At 35.9% G+C, this 19,919-nt stretch overlaps 2 protein-coding genes across 2 annotated transcripts; both read left to right on the forward strand.

Annotated features, from left to right (window-relative positions):
- Positions 1-2,438: 2,438 nt before the first annotated feature.
- LOC116136202 (kinetochore protein NDC80 homolog) lies at positions 2,439-6,360 on the forward strand. Its single transcript, XM_031421905.1, has 4 exons — positions 2,439-3,544; positions 4,546-4,792; positions 5,610-5,756; positions 5,915-6,360. The coding sequence occupies exons 1-4, from the start codon at positions 2,439-2,441 to the stop codon at positions 6,122-6,124; spliced, it is 1,710 nt and encodes a 569-aa protein (XP_031277765.1). The 3' UTR covers positions 6,125-6,360.
- A 4,435-nt stretch (positions 6,361-10,795) lies between these two features.
- On the forward strand, positions 10,796-18,711 carry LOC116136235 (malonate--CoA ligase). Its single transcript, XM_031421957.1, has 17 exons — positions 10,796-11,168; positions 12,042-12,211; positions 12,570-12,734; positions 13,043-13,205; positions 13,322-13,410; positions 13,995-14,064; positions 14,201-14,253; positions 14,418-14,525; positions 15,093-15,191; positions 15,392-15,484; positions 15,608-15,685; positions 15,970-16,071; positions 16,658-16,748; positions 17,290-17,363; positions 17,542-17,721; positions 18,247-18,300; positions 18,426-18,711. Exons 1-17 carry the CDS (start codon positions 10,997-10,999, stop codon positions 18,468-18,470), a joined length of 1,806 nt encoding a protein of 601 aa, XP_031277817.1. The 5' UTR covers positions 10,796-10,996; the 3' UTR covers positions 18,471-18,711.
- The last annotated feature ends 1,208 nt before the right edge of the window (positions 18,712-19,919 follow it).

Below are 19,919 nucleotides of genomic sequence, written 5' to 3' on the forward strand. Positions count from 1 at the left end.
TCTGGATAATGGGAAGCAATTCGATAACGAGGAGTTCAAGCAGTTTTGCGACGAGCTGGGCATCCATAAAAAATGCCTCAGTCGCCAGACCGCAAGGAATGGCCAAGTTGAAGCAGTTAACAAGACCATCAAGACATTCTAAAAGCCAAACTTGGGCAGCCAAGGGGAATTGGGCTGACGACCTCCTGGAAGGCTTATGGGCGTACAGGACAACTCACAGAGCCATCACCCTCACGAGAACCTTTTTCGCTAGCCTATGGTTGCGAAGCGGGATCCCTGTAGAAGTGGGAACGGTTCTCCGGGGGCTTGTACGACGAGGATGAAAACGAAGACACTTATGAGGGCAAGTTTGGATCTCATTGAAGAGCATCGCAGCAAGGCTTTGCTAAGAATAGAAGCTATCAGCAGTGAGCAAAGAGATTTTTCGATTCAAAGGTCAAGCGAAGAGACTTCCAGGTCGGGGACCTTATGCTAAAGGAAGTTCTCCTCGGGACTAGAGAACCGAGTGCGGAGGTACTGGGACCCAACTGAGAAGGGCCGTACCGGGTCGACAAGGGTGATCAGGCCGGGGACTTACCATCTCAAAAGGGCTAAAGGTTCTAAAGTACCCCGAGCCTTAGAACGCCAACACTCCGGCCATAACTACCGTAATCCGAACTCAGCTCTCAATCAGTTTATGTTAATTTTATTCTAATGTAAAGCTTAATTCTGTTTCGCTGGAGGACAGTTCGTATGTGTTCTGTTTCGTGTGTATAAAATTCGCATGTAATATTGCTTTGCAAATGAATTGTAAATTGAACTTATGTATGAAAAGCGAATACAATTGTAAGAAGTGGTTATCTTAAATAAAGAGTAAACTACTTTTCCAACCCAAGGTTTGCCTTAATAACCTTTCCCACCCAAAAAGTTTCAAAATACCATTTTCCCACAAAAGTTTACATTCTGACTAATCGCTAGTCGATTTCAGCATCTTGCGACCCCACGACACCACCATTTTCTTCACTGATCACTACGCATCAAAACCCCTCAAACCTTACCCCTGTCAACCTTGTTAATTGCTAGCAATTGAGCGATTTGTGTAATGTGCAACCGCCCTTTTCCCAAATCAAATTCTGATTAATCCCAACCACAAAAATTCAACCTACCACCACCAAAAGACTCATCGACATCCCCTTTTCAAAAGCACTAATAGCTTGGGCAAAATTTTATCTCCATTGGCTGCTAAATCAAAAAATGTATTCTAGATACTAAACGAAATATAAATTTTGGGTGGGAAAGTGGTATTTTGAAACTTTTTGGGCAGGAAAGGGTTATGAAGGCAAACCTTGGGTGGGAAAAAGTAATTGACTCTTAAAATAAATAAAAGGAAAATGTTATTCCAAAATGAGAACAAATCAATTTCCGCTCTATAGTTTTTGAAAGTTTCAGTTTTCAAGTAGCTATGAACTTTTACTAATACTTACCTCTAAAAGTAAAAAAAACAATCAATCACCCTTTAAAACACTAACGCCATCCAACAATCGTTAAATGAACAAGGGTAAGATAGTCTTTCAATTCCGACCTCATTTCCTTTCTCCACTTCTTTCTTTTTTTTCTTCTTTCTCCTCCACCATCTTCTTATTTCTCACTTCCTCCTCCCAACATTTTCTTTTTCTTAGATCCACCACTGCAAATAGCTCCATAGGGAAGCTACTATGCGTATCCAATAGCAAAGTGCACAACTCCTCCTCCCAACGTTTTCTTTTTCTTAAATCAACCACTGCAAATAGCTTTATAAAGAAGCTGCTATGCGTATCCAACAACAGAGTGCACAAGCAACTGTCATTATTGCTATGCTATTAATCACCTTTTCTACCACAAAACCCATAAATTCAACCACCAAGCAACTACATTCGGAGCAACCAAACTTGAATCGAGACACAACAACATCAATCAAGCTTGATCATCGTGAAAAAAAAAAAGCAAAAAAAAATTAACCAAATCTTCATATCATTTAATTCGTTGATGATGGTTCCATGGTGGGAGAGATAGGGGATGAAAAAGAGGAAATAATTTGGAGAAAGAAAAAAAAATGAGCCAAAGAATGAGGGGGAGAAAATAAGAAAGAGGGAAAAAGGAGGAAATAAAAAGACTATATTACCCTTGCTCATTTAACAGATCTTGAACAACATTAGGGTGTTAAGGGGTCGTTGATTATCTTTTGAAAGTTTTGAGGGTAAATTAATTAGAAATTTCGTAATTTACGCAAATCATTTCCAAAAAGTATAGGGGGCTAATTGATTTTTGTTCTCATTGTAAAATCCCAAAAGCCCTCCCAAAGCGGGAAACCAAACACATTCCAAAATCGAAAATCGAAAATCAAAAATCAAAACCCTGCTTCACTATAGTCACTCTCTCTACTTCTCATACAGTTCAACTTAGTCCTCGAGCACCAAAAAATGAGAGGCACAAACCGACGTCGTCCGACGGAATCCTTCAATCAGCCACCACCTCCACAACCAACGCCCGACCTCTATGGATCCCGATTTGGTGGTCCACGCGATTCCGATGCCAGTTTCGCCAGCAGCCGCCCCTCATCCGCTGGCATCGGCCGCGCCTCCATCGCCGCCGACCTCTACTCCGATCGGTCCCACCAAATCTCCGCAATTCGCGCCATCAACGCTTTCCTCTCCTCGCACTCGTTCCAGATCCTTCTACCGCCCAAACAAGTCCCCTCCGTCAAGGACATAGTGGACATTATCAAATTTCTCATTTCGAAGCTCGATTACCCTTCCACAGCTAAGTTTGAAGACGATCTGTTTGTAATCTTGAAATCCCTAAATTGTCCTTTCAAGATTAATAAATCTACGCTTAGGTCACCGAATTCGCCTCACAATTGGCCTTCGTATCTGGCTTTGATGCACTGGCTGGTGCAAATCGCGTCGTACAACAATCACTTATCAAATAATTCGGGTTCATTTGCAGAGAATAACAGTATGTATTTGTATGCGTTGGAGAGTTATTTGAATTATATACGAGGAGATGATGATTCTGTGGAGGAATTGGATAAGGAGTTTATTGGGAAGGTGGAGAAAGAGAGAGATAGTGTGAGCGAAAATGTGATTCAGTTGGAGAAGAAGGTGAAGGAAATGGAGGGAATGAATACGGGGCCAACGGAAAGGGAGAGATTAGAGAAGGAGAAGGGTGTTTTGGAGGAGGATGTGAACAAGTTCAATGCGATGATTGCGGAGTTTAACACGAGGATAGAGAAGATGGAGAAAGCGGTGGAGGAGAAAGAGAGGGAAATGGCGGACAAAGTGGAGGAGCGTAAGAGGATTTGTGAAGAGAATGAGGAGTTAAAGAAGAGAGTGGAGTTGCAGACGTTTAATGCACGTGATGTGGAGAGGATGAGGAGAGAGTTGCAGGCAGTGGAAAGAGATATTGGGGATGCAGAGACTGCTAGGAATTCTTGGGAGGACAAGAATTGGGATCTTGATGCTTCGTTGGGACATAAGTTTAAGGAACTTGAGGCGCTTTCAATGGAGTGCAATCAGGCAATTAGAAGGTTTTATATAACTTATTCTTAGTTGTGTTTGAAAATTTGATATGTTTGCTGTTATTGGATGTTATATTTATAAAGTTTTCCACACTAACTCATTTCGCATGCCAATGGATAAACTACAAATCATAGGAAACAGTGTCTTATTAAATTAGAAACTAATAATAGTCGCTTAATATGGTCACACTTTGTAATTAGCATAATTTATGACATTACTTTACTCTATATACCAGGTTTTGATTAGTCATCTCTGCTAGAAACTTGGCTGATTAAAGCTTGGGTAAGGTAAAAACTCCTTTGGCCTGCAGATGGATTCACCAATTTTCTAGTGGGCATGAGGGCTATTTATCAGAGACAGACTGGAGATTGATATCATTATTTTTTTTTCATACAACATCAATATTAATTGAGTTCATTTTACAGTTTTGAAAATAGCGGTGCAATATTGAACCTGTAGGGATCAGCGGGAAGCTTCATACTACAATTTTGGTTTTAGCTTCAATTAGTTAGTCACATGAAATTATAAACTGTATCATGCGAATACCAATGGGTAGCATTTCAAAATTATTATCTCTCTTTAGGGTCATGGCCACATGCATTGTCTAGGAAGCGGGATAACTCTAGCTGTATTTAGTTTGTTATTTAACATCTTTGAGGTACAATTTTATTGATTTTCCTCGTGCACTCATTGTGAATCATTAATGTAAGCAAACTATCCTTTGTGGTACAGATAAACTGATCAATTTGTTTTTGGTGCTGTAAAACCTTTTAAGTAGGCTAGTTAATTTAGTGTCTTGACAAGCTTCTTATCTTTTGCAACTTTGTTTAAATAGTACTTTTCTTACTACCCTATTTTATTTGGAGGCTAAATCATATTCGTGATGTATGTGAACCTTAAGAACCTAACTATAGTTTGATATGGCAATGATTGCTTCTATATGTTTTTATGCATTATGCTGCCTAGAAAACATAATTCTGATGCAATTGCTTTTGCTCTTTGGAACTAGGTTAAAACTTGGTATTGATATCCAGTATGTGTTGAATGTAAAAGGGTCTACTCCTGCTGAGGTAATGGGTATTGACTACAAATCCACACTTAAGCCTGCCCTTGAATCCTTTGCTGATGACATAAAAAAAAGCTCAATGGCAAAATTGGAAGAGTTGATTTCCCTGCAGCAACAGTCATCTGAAATGGCTGCCAAAATTGAGGGAAAAAGAATTCGTATTGGTGCACTTCAGTCCCATATTGATGAAGTAAGAGCAGGAATAGTTGCTCTACATACAATACTACTAACGCATAAAATTCAAGCTTTTCTGCATTTCATCTTCAATGATTGTGCATTAATATACTACCTTTTTGGCATCTTGGTGCTGGATGTCTTTTTTCTTTTTCTTTTTCATAATTCATATTAATGATAACTTAGTACAAATGAATTTATATAAGGAAAGGCAGGGAATGAAACAAAAATATTCCCAACTTTATGGAAAAATGACAAAAACTAAGGATTTGGTTTTGATGTAAATCTTTTTCAGAATAAGATTGGTCTTGAAAAGAAAAATGTTCCAGAGCTAAAAGTTTATGCAGAATATTATATGGATACTGTTAATGATTCATTTTATAGGATCATAGTAGACTAGATCAGGTTACATCCTACATAGAAGAACTTCTTTGTGGTTAAATACTACAAGGGTTTTGTAATGTAGGTTTGCTACTTTCTTGAAATCTGCTTATAAGCTTATAGCTTTTAGTTGAGAATGAATAATAAGTATTTCATTACTAAGAAATTCTCAATGGCTAGCAAAGATCAAAAGTGCTTCAGGACGTTATTATGCTTGTTTTTAGGAGAATGGTTGTTATTGAGCTATCACTACCAAAATTTGGCTTTCAGAGGTTGCATCAAGAAAGTTAAGCTGCTGGAATGTGAAACTAGCTGCTTGGTACCTTTTTGCCATCTTTGGATGGCATACCATGTAACCATGATTGGCAAATTTAGGTGGCAGCCGTAAGATTCACTCATGCTTTGTTGTATTTTAACGATTTGCCTGATCCTTCATCAATGTTTTCCAACAGATGGAAGCCCAGTTGAACTTATTCAGGAAGGAGACGCAAGAGCATGCTTATAGATGTGCAGCAGAATCCAGAAAGATGGTGGAGGATGTTCAAACAGAAGCTCAAAACTTGGATATGGTAGAAAAAGAAGCAGCTGAGGTTCTGAAGGTATTGGTTTGTTATTTCTTTATATGACTTTTGATTGAAAGTCTTGTTTCACTTGTAATTTCGGAGAGATGAGCCCAAACTAAAGCAGTTCTTAACAAAATGCCATGAAGTTAAAAAAAGTGAAATGGTTTAATCATCTACCACTTGTTTCTGTGAAGGTCTCTGAATTGAAGTTGCAGGAAGCAATCAGACGAAGTGAAGAAGAAATTCAGACACGCGCTTGCGAACTGTTTGCACTAGTTGATTCAGTTTCAAAATATAAAGAATACATGGAGTCCAAAATCTTGGAGATGAAGAGCAGTCTCTCGGAAACTGCTTTAACTGTCTCAGAAGCCTACAAGAATTCCTTTCCACCTCAATTTGGTTAATACATTTGATGCAAGCAGCTAAGTATACTTAAAAATGTAAATATTTTTTACTATTAATTGTTCCTTCTTAAACCCCTTATTTGCTTGCTGCTTTATGGCTTGTATCTACTATCAATGTTCTTAAACCTTTTTCAATATTTTCGTTGCTTAGTTTAGGAATGGCTGGGGCTCAACATTCCAGGATTTGTGATGACAATCAGTGTAGGAATTTATATATATCCAGAAATATTATTACTTAGAAGCAATGTTTTAAAAACCGACCCGGGACAAAACCCGGCAAGGTGGCCAGGTCCCAGGTTGACCGGTTTAACCGGTTGAACCAACTGGTTCAACCAGTGACGTCATCATGCTGACGTTACTGTTTACAGAATGCTAATTTCCAAAATTTGGTTCCAAATCATAAATTCCAAAATAATTACAAAAATGGGGATCCAAAATTTAGTATTACAATATAGTTTATGTATATCACAGTTTCTTTGTGAACATTATCTCTACTAATAATCTATATAATAAATGATATAACTATATGAAATAAATTATCACATTAATTGGGATGCACAAACTTTGTTAAACATTATTTTCCCAAAATCAGCATTCATCTAATTCTACATATCATACGCCAATATGGACAAAAACAATCAAAAGGATAATTAATTTTCTGGAATTCATTTTTAAAGAAGCACTAAATTTAAAAATAACCCTCCCCAGTCGGTCCACGTCTCAAAGGGAAAAGTGGCTTTGGGTGAGGAATTTTGTCAAACAAGTGGTGGGCAAGTTGGCTGTGGGAAGGTTGGAGAAGATGCAGAGTCATCGGCGACCAGGTAGGCAGGCAATTACACACAAACAGAAAATCATTATCATACACATGCTGCTTCATACTTAAGCACCTGATTGTCCCAAGTCCCAACTGCATAATAGTAGCTGCAGCAAAACAAACACAAATACATTCTTCAACCAAAATTGAAAAGAAAATCATTCACACCAAAAATATAAAAGCACGAATTAACTTTTTCTAAGCAAAACCAAACATTTCAATAACAATTACTAACTTATTTACAGCGTACAGCGTAGATCGGCGGTGAAGAAGAGTGTGTGAGGACAGAAAAGATCATGAAATGTGAGGAGAGTCGCGGTACCCCAGCTGACGACAAAGTAAGCTGTTGACGGTGAAGGCTGCAGCGACGAGATTCGACGGTGAAGAGGAGACTCCGGCGGTTATTTTCAGAGTTCAGACTTTCAAAGCAAAGGGTGGGAAATGTCGTGAAAATGGGGGGGGTTGGGGCTTTACTGTTCATTCAATATAATATTGTCATTTTCAGGTTCCGCCAGACAGTCCTCTATCATAACTGGTTGGATAACACTAGTCGTTGAATGGAAAATATTATAGATTCATTAAATGTATCTCAACTCAATATTATCAGTCTTAACTCAAGATAAAATAAAATATTTTAGTTGCTAACTCGAGCTTAGCTTAGAAAATCCCTTTGGAAGTAAAAATTTGGACATTTCTGTTCATACATCACCCAACACGTGGATTTGGAAAATAGAGTTATAATTTGAGCTCTCTATCTGTTTTTATGAAAGTAAAGAAACTTAACATTTCAACATCTTCCAATTTGCCAAACTCTAAGTGATAACTTACAAATATAAAAGCAAAAAGAAAACAAATGAAGAGGATATGGGGACTGCCAAAAACAAAGAATGATATTAGATATAAACTCTTCCATAAGAAATAGAGATGGGCATTTGCCCCGGTCTGCAGGGATCCGGTCCGACTCGAATGGGATGGGGAATCCCCGAAAAATTTGGGAATATGACCGGGGATGGTCCTTAGAAAAATCCCTGCACTCGGGGATGAGCCGAGGGAGGGGATAGTGCAATCCCCCGCCCGCCTCGCTATTTTGAGAATTTTATGTATTTTCTCTTTGCGAGATTATATATAAAATTAGAGTTTAAATCATGGTTTTAAGTAATGTATTTAAATTTATGATATTTATTTTTATAATATTTTCTAATGTTTGTATTAAATTTATAGAAAAATAATTTAAATGAGGGAGTCTAATAATTAAATATATGTATTATTATTTTGTGAATTTCACAAAATAATAATACATGGCCCAAAAATAAATTTGATTAGATTATTACAATTGACCAAATCAATATATTATGAGGTTTATGTCACAATGGATGATTTGAGTCTATTATGAGGTTTATGTCGCAGCTTGAAGGATGTTTATATTTTATTGCTTTGAAATCCATGAGCATGTTCCAATTTTTGCCAAGAAATTGTTATTCACCATATACATATCAATTCTCAGCAAAATTTTCTTTCAGGTATTTATTTTATAAATTTTAGTAGATGAGACCATTTCAGTAGAACATTACAATGCCTCAGCAACATAAAGCATTAGAATGTGGAATCTAAATTCCTCTATTTAATACCATATAGAAAATGTGTCACTAACTTAGTAACAATTAAATTAGTTTATGGTGGTAGTTATGTATTGCTTTTTGGATATTAATTTAAATTTTACAAGAAATTGTTGATTTTATATTTTCTTACCTTAAATTCAACTTTTTTAATGAAATAACTACTGAAATTAAACAGTCAAATTGTCAAATATAGTACCTACCAAAGTGCTAGTTTCTCACAATTAAAATAATTTAATATCATTGTCATGAGAATATGCGAAAAGTTTTGATCTACAAGGGGCAAAAATCTCTGCACAAAAGATCCTCGTTCGGGGATAAATCCTCGCGAAGCCCCTTTCATCGAGTCGGGCTGGGACGGGGATGGGAGTGATTCCATCCCCATGGGCCTAGGACGGTCATGAGAAAAATCTCCACCCATAGGGACGTGGACGGGAACAGGGAATAAGGTCCCTGGCCCGCACCCATCCCTAATAAGAAAGTGTTGTGAAAGTGTAATTTTTGTCTTATAAGAAAGTGTTGTGAAATTTTTTAAAGACAAGTCCATATATAATATATTTAGGGGCTATTTGGTTGGAGGTAATCTAAGATTACTAGGTTATGTCATCTTATATTACTTGATTACCATGTTTGATTGTTAAGTAATATAAGATTCCGATAATTTTGTATTACCAATAGCTATTACTATTGGTAATATTGGAGGTAATCTGGTTATCTCCATTTTTTTAGGTATTGTAAGATTACCAAGATAATCTTATTTTTGTTACAATTTTATCCCTTATTAATAAAAAATTTGGACAATAATACCCCTGTTTTAAAATCAATTTACAAATATATCATTTCAATTTTACCCTTGTTTAATTAAGTTTTTGGAAATAAGGCCCTTATATTTAAAACAAATTACAGATCACCACCACCACCCAGTCACCACCACTAACAGCGGGCCAACCACCACGGACCACCGTCGGAGTCCCTAAAAATGACCGAGAGTCGCTGGGAGGTTCCGGGAGGCTTCGATAACGGCCATATCTGGTCGAAAATGGCCAGATCTATTCTGTCAATTTCCAACCAAATATGGGCTAGATCTGGCTGTTAATGGCCAGGTCCATGGCCGTTAACGGCTAGATCTGGACCTGGCCATTAACAGCTAGATCTAGCCCAGATCTAGCTGCTAATGGCCAAGGATTTGGCCTGATATGGCCGTTTTTGGCCATCAATATGGCTAGAAACAGCCATATCGGAGCCTCGCGGTCACGGTGAGCTACTCACGGTGATTTCTGACGGTGGTTTGTGGCGGCGGCAGGGGGTGGGGGTGATTCTGTCATAAATTAGAGTTTTATATAAGCGGGGGTGTTTTAGCTAAATATGCAATATTGGGGGTTAGAAAAAATTATTCAAAAATTAATAATATAATATTATATTGATATTTAAAAAGAGGGCAATTTAGTAATTTAAATAACATATCCGCAAATTTGTTCCCCCTAACCAAACATATTAATATAATATACCCATCAACTAACCAAACACATTTTTCTAAAGATTCCCAGTAATCTTCAAGGCAATATAAGATTCCAGTAATCTAACATTCCTAGTAATCCAACATTCCTTGAACCAAACGCACCCTTAGAGTCATTTGCATTAATTTTATAGGAAGATGAGAAGGAGGTTTGCTCCATTCCTTAAGTTTTTGGGTTCAAATCTTGGGGCCACATACCACAATAACATTATGGTTTACCTGATCCTTTAGGTTTGTAGGGTGTTCAATGGACCTTGGGGATTAATTGAGATGTATGCAAGCTGGTTCGGATATCTCGATTACCGAAAAAAAAAAAGATTAGATTGATTAATTCATCAGCTTTTTTTATTCTAAAAAATTGAATAAGAGGGGTAATAGGGTTTTTTGTTAGTCTAAGCCTAACAACAATGTATTAGAGTTAGTGTCAAAAAGGGACATCAGTGATAAGTTTTTAAACTTTAAGGATCAATTTAATACAGCAAAGGGTATGAATGATATAGTTTTCAAATTTTAAGGATTTATCTGTGATAAAAGGTGTAAGAAAAGAAAATTAATTTTTATTTTTTAACTTTATCAAGCAATGCCATGCAACGAAAGTTCAACGAAAGCCGCAATAATAACTCTTTGCCAACTTTGCTACAACAAGCGCCATAAATCATCGAATTTAGACGCTTAAACCTCAATTAAAATCCAAACCCATCTCTAAGTTTCCCTTGCTTAACCATTTCCATTTGCAAACTCCACTCCATTTTCAGTCCAACGTAAACAGTGAACAAAGAAGAAGAATTGTCTGAAGCCAAAACCAAACCAATCAACAAACACACTTCCAACTACCCACATTCATTGACCGAACAAACCAGTAAAAAATACTACCTAATACTTCTGTCGTATTTATTAACTCGCATAAATATAACTACCTAACAAACATGTTAAGCCGCGCATCGAAAGCTGTCTTATTTAATAACCATTGTCTTATAAGACTCCCTTTGTACAACTGGCGCTTTTGCCGTGAAAATCTCTGTGATTCTTCGCGTTTTCGAGCTCTTTTAACCAGGGGAGAGTCCCAGTTCTGCCTCTCGCAAGCTCGTTTTCTTTCTTGTAAGTGGGTTTTTGTTTGATTTCGATGGTGAATGATGGTTTGTTGAGTCAGTATAATGTTCGAAGAAAGTACTGACTCGGGTTTGGGGTCTATTTTGTTTTCGAATTTTTAGGTGAATTATGGTCGTTTGTGAAAACCCAGTTATGTGTTAGTAATAATGATGGGTTTGGTGATGGAATTCTGCATTAGTTTGTTTTTGAAAGAGGTAATTTTGTTTTCTTGGAATCAAAACAGATTTTCATTTTTTTTTTCTCAGCTGAATTTTGCTTTTTTCCTTTTCTTCTCTCTCTCATTTTTTTAATCTTTATAAAGGAACAGTTTGTTAGCTAAAAAGGGGGCCTTTTTTTTTCCATGTGTCAAATCAAGGATTTTGATCTGTGTTGTTGTAAAGCCCCTTTCTTGTTAATTAGTCACTTGTTAGTTGTTACTATATATGTGATCATGATTCCACCTTTTTGGTGGTTGAACCGTACAAATTTGCTCTGAGACGCTACTGTGGGCAATTATGTAGTATTCTCTTATAAAATATAAATATTATGTTGCTTTTTTGGGACTCACAAATGACAAACTCTATAAATCTCAGAATTTAAGATGGGATTTGACTAAATTAAATGAAAACTGCTGTTCATTTGGATCTACCTAAGAAAAATGTCATCTTGAGTATTGAGCATTAGTTGTCAAATTTTAAGGGCTAAATGGATTCGCGAACCTTATTTGTTTAATCATTTATTCCTTTGGCTTGATTATATTTGAATGGGATATAAATGCCAAGCAACAATTTGAAGAGTTATTCTGGTGTAAAAAATAAATTTAAGTATGTTCTGGTGACATAAACCAAGTTTGCTTATAATTCTGCTCCAAACTGTCTGCAGCATTACGATCTTCTACATTCATGGAGGTTGTCAAAGCAGCTTGTAGACAAGGTTCTGTGGCTCTTGATAGTGTTGCAATTAGAGCTGATGAGAAGAGTTACAGTTACACACAACTTGTCTCATCTGCCTTAAGAATATCTAGGCTGTTGAGCAGTAATGACCTTAATGCTGTGAGTTGGAAGTCACTTATTCTATTTTAATGACTTTATAGATTAAATAGTGTATATTCATTCATAAGCTTTTGGCCTGTCTATTGAATTTAAAGCACTGCAGGAAGTTGAAGTTGATCACTCATTAACACTTGAAGTGCAATGCTTCTTCTGAAGTTGTGTCTTAGCTATGTTTGTGTGCGAACATGTATTATTAATCTGTTTCGTATCTCAATTTGACCTGTGTGTGTTTGTAAATTGGTGTAGATGATCACATCCTGCAATTCTAGTTTAATTCTTGCTGTTGTTTTCATTTTTGAAATTCTAATCCAACCTACTCATTGTTTATTCATACTCATGATGCTATCAAAAATGAAAGTCAGCTGTGCCAGCTGGAGGGTGTGGAGCACGGATAGGAATTGTGGCTAAGCCTTGTGCTGAGTTTGTTGCAGCAGTACTAGGGACTTGGTTTAGTGGACGTGTTGCAGTTCCACTTGCACTGAGCTACCCTGAGTCTGAACTCTTGCATGTGATGCATGATTCGGTATGCCTAATGAAGTTTTACTTTACTATCATTATATTTAGTTAGGAATAATATATAATTCTTCTTAAGTTTAGAAGTATGTCTTTGCACCCACATAAAATACCAATTGTTGATTAAATTCAGCTATGGGAGTCAAGGTTCTGTTCGAATAAGTAAGATGTTGGATCCTTTGGATTTATGATTTTCCAACACTATACTTTTGGAAGAGTTCTCATTCATGCCATGCTGCATCATCTTCACTTTGTAATAACCTTTTCAAATTTCTTGGGACTAATTTTTTTTTAATTCTCATTTTCATTTGATTTTAGGATATATCCATGGTACTAAGTACAGAGGATTATCATGAAGTCATGCAAAATGTTGCTTCAAAAAGTGCTGCTCAATTTTCTCTAATCCCACTTGTTCCCAATGTTTCTTCAGAGACGACTACACATGATCACTCTGAAGTTGAAGAAATAGATGCAGATAGAGGTTTGCTCAAGAATATTAAGAAGTAAAATAAGATAGATTATTTGACTTTCAGTAACTTTTAGAGTGTCTTGTGGGATAACATGAAGTTATGGGCAATGTTTTTCCCAATCTTGCAGGTGAGGACCCAGCATTAATTGTTTACACAAGTGGTACAACTGGGAAACCAAAAGGAGTTGTTCATACACACAGAAGCATTAATGCACAGGTTTATGCCTAATTACCATATACCTCATGAATTTTACCATCCAATAGTGTAATTTATTTTTATTATCAGTGCCTGCAGTGAGAAGTAGAAAATCTAAAAAAGTTAGTCACTTTTAGTGGTTTTGAAGTGTAACATACCCATATTATGAGAATGCTTATTCTATGTACAATTCATAAATTCATATGCATTTTTGTAGACTTGCCATTATCTGATGTTGCCTGTTTATTACTGTTAGACTTTGAATATTATCGTTCAATTATTTCCTTTAAGCTTAAGTTTTGCCATTAAAGGTTTCTTTAACATGGTACTAGAGCCTATTTGACGAAGAGATATAGTATCCAAATTTTGTGTTTGGATCCATGTGATAAAGGCAGTTGAACAAAATTCAACCATACACATGAGAGGATATGCTAGTACAGTAGTTTTTGTATTAGTGTTAAAGTTTAACTAATACTATTAGGCAATTTCTTATAAGTTTGGACTTTTTGGAATTAATGTTTTTTCAACAATGTGATTGAAGTTATCGTTTTTAATTTATGTAATGTTCTCCCTCTTAACTTCAGTTTCTTAATTCTTGAGTTCAGGTCCAAATGTTAGCTGAGGCTTGGGGGTATACATCAGCTGATCAATTTCTGCATTGTCTACCACTACATCATATCCACCAAAATATATTTATTTGTATTACAAATATTTCCTGTTGCTAGTGCTGTCAGTTCCTGAATTGTGTGTCATACAAACTTAAACAGAATTTAAAATTTTGTTCAGTATTAATCCTTAACCAATGATTTACATGTGCACGGACTTTTCAATGCTTTATTTGCCCCTCTTTATGCGGGTGCCACGGTAACCATTCTGTACTATCATTTTTGTTAGTGTTCTCCGTTTGAGTGTATGTGTATGCTTCCTTGCAGTTGTTATATGCTTAGGCAAGGAATCTCTTGAACTATGACAATGTAGTTTGGTTATACTAGTTCCTGATTTTAATTCATTTGGTCACTATATTGAAGGTTGAGTTCATGCCAAAATTCAGTGTGAGGGGAATCTGGCAGAGGTGGCGTGAATCATATCCATTGAATGGGATCAAGTCTGGTGATGCAACAACTGTTTTTACTGGAGTAAGTCTAGTATTTACCATAAGTATGTGAATTTAAATGAGGGTCAGTTTTTTATCTTGACTGAGCTATCTTTATGCCTTGCATAGATATCAATATACTTTAAAGTTTAAATTCTACAGAGTTGGACCCTTTTGTGTTGACTCTGGACTTGCAAATTTTATACTTTCTCTAATCAGCTGCAGCGATTTGTAATATCATGTGATGTTTGTTTGGATTGTGATAGGAACCCACTCTAATAACTCAACAATTTGGGCTGGGTCATGGGTCTATTATGGGCCTGGGTAGAACTCTCTTTGAAAAACCGACTTGCCAAAGGAGAGTGCTCAAGCTTTTATAACCTACATGTCCACCTTTTTCTCTTTCAATGTGGGATCCTAACAGATTGTTATTTAGACATCACTTGTCAATGGATAATAATCTCATAAGGAAATTTTTTCTATAGAATCCGAATCTAATTTGTTCTAATTTTTTGTGCGGTTGAAATGTGATTAATCCAATTCCCAAGATTATTACTAAAGTTCCAATATTGGATGTTTTTAAAAATTCTAGCACTTTTGTATTTTACAGGTTCCGACAATGTATACCCGATTGATACAAGGTTATGAAGTTATGGATACAGAGCTGCAAACTGCTTCTGCTTCTGCCGGAAGACAGTTGCGCCTTATGGTTTGTAGCCTGGAAGACTCCTTACGTTATTCTGTATCTACTAAAAATGGGCATTTATATCCTACTCTATATATTATATTATGATTTATGGCCATCTTATTGTTTAGGTTGTTCTCAGTTGATTGTTATCCTGCCAGAGTCAATGAATGTGAGAGTCAATGAATGTGTGTACCCACATTAACTTTTCCTCTCTTCCCCAGATGTGTGGCTCCTCTGCACTCCCTCTTCCTGTCATGCAACAATGGGAAACCATCACAGGGCACCGCCTTTTGGAACGTTATGGTATGACTGAGGTAAGTAAACCCAGCTTAAGTTTCTTGTAGGCTATTCTTTTGCTTCAAGATAAAGTGCATGAAAGTGTTTTCGTTTTTTTTCAATAGAGTTGCATAGTTATGATGATGGTTTGGTTTCTTTAGTTTGTCATGGCCATATCAAATCCTTTAAGAGGTGAACGAAAGCCAGGCACTGTCGGCAAACCATTTCCTGGCGTGGAGGTTAGCACTGTTATTCTATTGTCCATTAAAGTGCTTCATCATTTATATTTGAAAAACAAATTAAGAAGTTCCATAATTTATGAACCAAGTCTATGCATATGCTTTGATAATAATTAACATCCTCATTTAGTTAACGATTAATTGGACTGATTAGTTGGGGAATGTTATCAGTATCGTGATGAGCATAAACATTCTGTTAGCTGTTCTTTTCTCGAAAGAAATTACTGTTTAATGTTTAATTTTTAATCAAGACTGTCTTTGTGATATTATTGTATCTGTGATAGGTCAAGATTGCTGAAGACGAGAGTGGAAGTGATACAGTGGGAGTGGGAGAGCTTTGCGTTAAAAGCCCTTCATTGTTTAAGGAATACTGGAAACTTCCAGAGGTATTTATACTTGCATATTTTTCCTTCCCTTTCATGCAGTTGCTCAGCTCTCTATTACACAAACATAAAACAAGAGACATATGCTGCCTTTTCTTTTCCTTCTTTTTGTCCCCTTCTTTATTCCATGTGATCTGATCTCTTGTTAATAAGCACCACACAACCTGTTGTTTCTTTATTTTATTTTATTTTCACTTAGTTTTCATCATCATGTTGACCTGGGAAACTCTCTACTATGTATTGAAACTGCTACTTTTGCAGGATTTTAGAAGATTAAACTTTTTTTTCCCTGATTAGCATAAGCTAGGAGGAAACTGACTGATGAAGGAAACTGGGTGATTATCTGATGTATTGTGTCCCATTTATTTGGTTTCTAAATGTTTTGGGCTGTATTCCCAATTGAGTACTAAAAATTTATTTTCTTAATCATTAATGTATGAAAAATGTGAATTTAGGATGCACACATTGTTTTCGACAAGCAGTCACTTTAATGAAGAATTTTAAATCCGCTTTAGCAATACATATATGTAGACAATGCAGTTTAAGATGTTTATGTAATTTCATTTTTTGTTTCTTTTTTGCCATGTAGGTAACTGAGAACTCATTTACTGATGATGGCTTCTTTAAGACTGGGGACACTGGAAAAGTGGATGAAGATGGATACTTCATCATTTTGGGACGTAAGGAGATTTACTTTCACATTAGCCCTCTTATTATTATGTTTTTTGTATCCAAAGCACATACTTTTGCTTTTGGCATCTTACCGAAAATTTTACTAAACAAGCAATTTTTTGTGACTTTCCAACATGCATTATGTAATGTGCTCATATTTTGGTGCTGCTTCTTGTTAAACAAAGATGTTTTCTCCAATCTAATTCATTAGGGAATAAAATTACAGCACGTACTTCATCATTTGGTTCTGCTCATTGAATTTAGGTTAGTAGGTATAAGCTATATCTGTAAAATTATTATTTTATAAAATGAATTTGAGCTAGTAGCAACTATTATTGAGTTAGACTTTCCTGGTTAATGTAAGCTAGAAAAACACTTAAAATATGATGCATTAAAGGTTTTAGTTGAATTCTCTTCTGACAGCTGCAGTCTAATGCCATAGTTTATTAGTTCCCAGAAACCTCATATTCATCACATGCTTTTTTAGTAGCTATTTGACCTCATAATTGCTATTTTCCATTAATGTTTGTAATTTGTTACTTTTTCCAGGTACAAACGCAGATATTATGAAGGTTGGTGGATACAAATTATCTGCATTGGAAATTGAATCAGTTATTCTAGAGGTAATTACTTTTCCTTTCATTATACTCTGTTGTCATAAAAAAACTCCAGATGTCAGTTCATTTTCTTCTTTTCTTTCAGTTCTTTTTTCCTAGAAAAGTATAACAAAATAAGAGAAACTAAACAAGAAATTATCTGAACAGAATGTTTACTGAAAGAATAAAATCTTCTTTTGTTCAGCATCCGGTTGTTGCAGAATGTTGTGTATTGGGCTTACCAGACAAAGACTATGGAGATGCTGTATCAGTGATTATTGTGCCTGACGAAGAAGCAAGGAAAAAGCAAAAGGAATCAGCAAAGCCTGTTATAAGCTTGGAAGAACTTTGCACATGGGCTAAAGACAAACTTGCACCATACAAGGTATGGCATCATAACCGTTTTCCACATTTTTGTTTTCTCTTAACTGAATATTTTGGGTGAGCTCAAATTTATTTGCGGAATGTCTCTCATCTCTTGCTTAAAAGTTGCATTTGCATATTTATAAGAAAGATGTAATACTGATTCTTTTCTCTTTCAATTCCAAGTTTGATGACAAACAAAATTCTGCAAATGGGTTGGTGTCATTTTAAGACTAAATGCATTTGGCATTGTGTTTAAGCTTAAGAAGGGGTTTGTTAGAACCATGGACTCACTATAAACTACTTCTACTGTCTCAGCTAGCCAAACACAGCCAGAACCACTCTTCCATATAATTTTTTCTATCCGTTTGCATCTTTTAATCTAGTTCCCTCCTCCAAAGTTCAATTTATTGAGGGGTTGTATTTTCTGTCTTGGTAGTTGAATAAAATATCATTATGACTACCCATTTAACTTCTTTTGATTGATTCATGAAAATTTCCCCTATATTTTAAGATTAACTTTGATTGCTGATATATTTCTTTCCAGCTACCAACCCGATTATTCTTGTGGGACTCGCTGCCCCGAAATGCTATGGGAAAGGTAAATTACTCATGTGTCTATTATCCTTTTCGACAAGAAAAAATCACTTCATTTCCTTTTAGTACAGAGAGATATTATAGGAGCGTAAAGATTACTTCATTAGGAATGTTTATGGCCACTTTCAGGTGAATAAGAAAGAGTTGAAGAAACAACTGGCTGCAGATCAATGATCCCATTTGGTTGTAAATCAGAAGCGGGAACTGCAACAGCCATTTTTTGAATACGTATATTCAAACCAGAGGCATCCATTCATTGTTTTCCTTTTGGTTGTGACCAAAAAGTGTAAGAGTGTGTGTAATATATAGTTGTGAAGCGGCTAGTAAGACTTACATTTCCTTAGGCAATTTAAGCCTTACACCAACTCTTACATATATATAAGGAAGAATAATATTTACCCATTGTGCTGGCTTAGAATTGTGTCAAAGAAATAATAAGCCATCCCACCATTAATACTTTGGTTAGCCTTTTATTCAAAACGATCAGCCATTACCAACCATTTGGCCTACACTTCTAACTTTTGGGGATGAGAATGTTTGTTTCCAAAAATTGGGGGTGGCAGCGTAAGTGAACCTCAAAAACCCAATAAAAGCATAGGGTGCGTTTAGTTTATTATTTTGGATAGGATTTTGGAGAGAGTATTGGATAGTTGAATATGGTGATTATTATGAAGTAAAATTTAAAAATTTCAACAAACCCCCTAGGTTTGTTAATTTAACTAAACACCCTAATATATAAAATTTTTGTAAAATGACAAAAACATCTCCACCCACCCACGTGCGTCTGGTCGGACGTGCGTCGATCTGGCATTTTCTGGCCAAATCTGTGGATCTTTGGTAGTCGCTGATAGCAAGATCTGGCCTTTTCTGGTCAGATTTTTTAGCCAGATCTTGCTATCAACGACGACCAAAGATATGATCATCGTTGTCGATCAACGACGGCCAAATCGGTGAATTATAAGCAAGTTTCGGTCGTTTGTAGGCTTTTGTGACAGATTCCGACTACCATCGACGGTGGTTGTCGGAATCTGGCAACTATAGGTGGGTGGGGGTGTTTTTGTTAATTCTTAAACTTTTTTTTAGGAGTATTTAATGAAATTAATAAACTTAAGGGGTCTAAAAGTAATTAAAAAAATATAATAGTATTTCCTAAATAATTAAACAAACAAATATTTTGGAAATGGAGATAGAAATATTAAACCAAATGCATCCATAAAAATCGTCTTATATGAGTATCTTCTTAAAGGGTGAGTTTAAAATGAAGATTGCACATAGGTGTATATAATAATAACTACAATTAGGTGGAGGGCATCTAGCAAGTAGCTACATTCAAAAATAAAAATAAAGGAAAAGGCAAAAGAAAGAAAAGTACCAAAACCAAAAAAGTGTCATGTGAACCTCTTATTGACCGAATGTCAAATTCTTTAGTCATCTCGGGTTAATTATATTCAAGGGTTTTGTGTTTGAGTTTTTGGAGAGGTAATTACCAACATTTATATTTTTTCACCAAAAACTCTCTTTAAAACTCCAAGGGGATGGTCTGTCGATCAAGATGTTTGTTCTCTTTATTGATTTTTTGGGTTTAAACCATCGTGGAGTCACCTATCACATCTGTGATTTACC

This window comes from Pistacia vera, unplaced genomic scaffold (assembly GCF_008641045.1).
Source record: "Pistacia vera cultivar Batoury unplaced genomic scaffold, PisVer_v2 Contig31, whole genome shotgun sequence".
NCBI classification, from domain to species: Eukaryota; Viridiplantae; Streptophyta; class Magnoliopsida; order Sapindales; family Anacardiaceae; genus Pistacia; species Pistacia vera.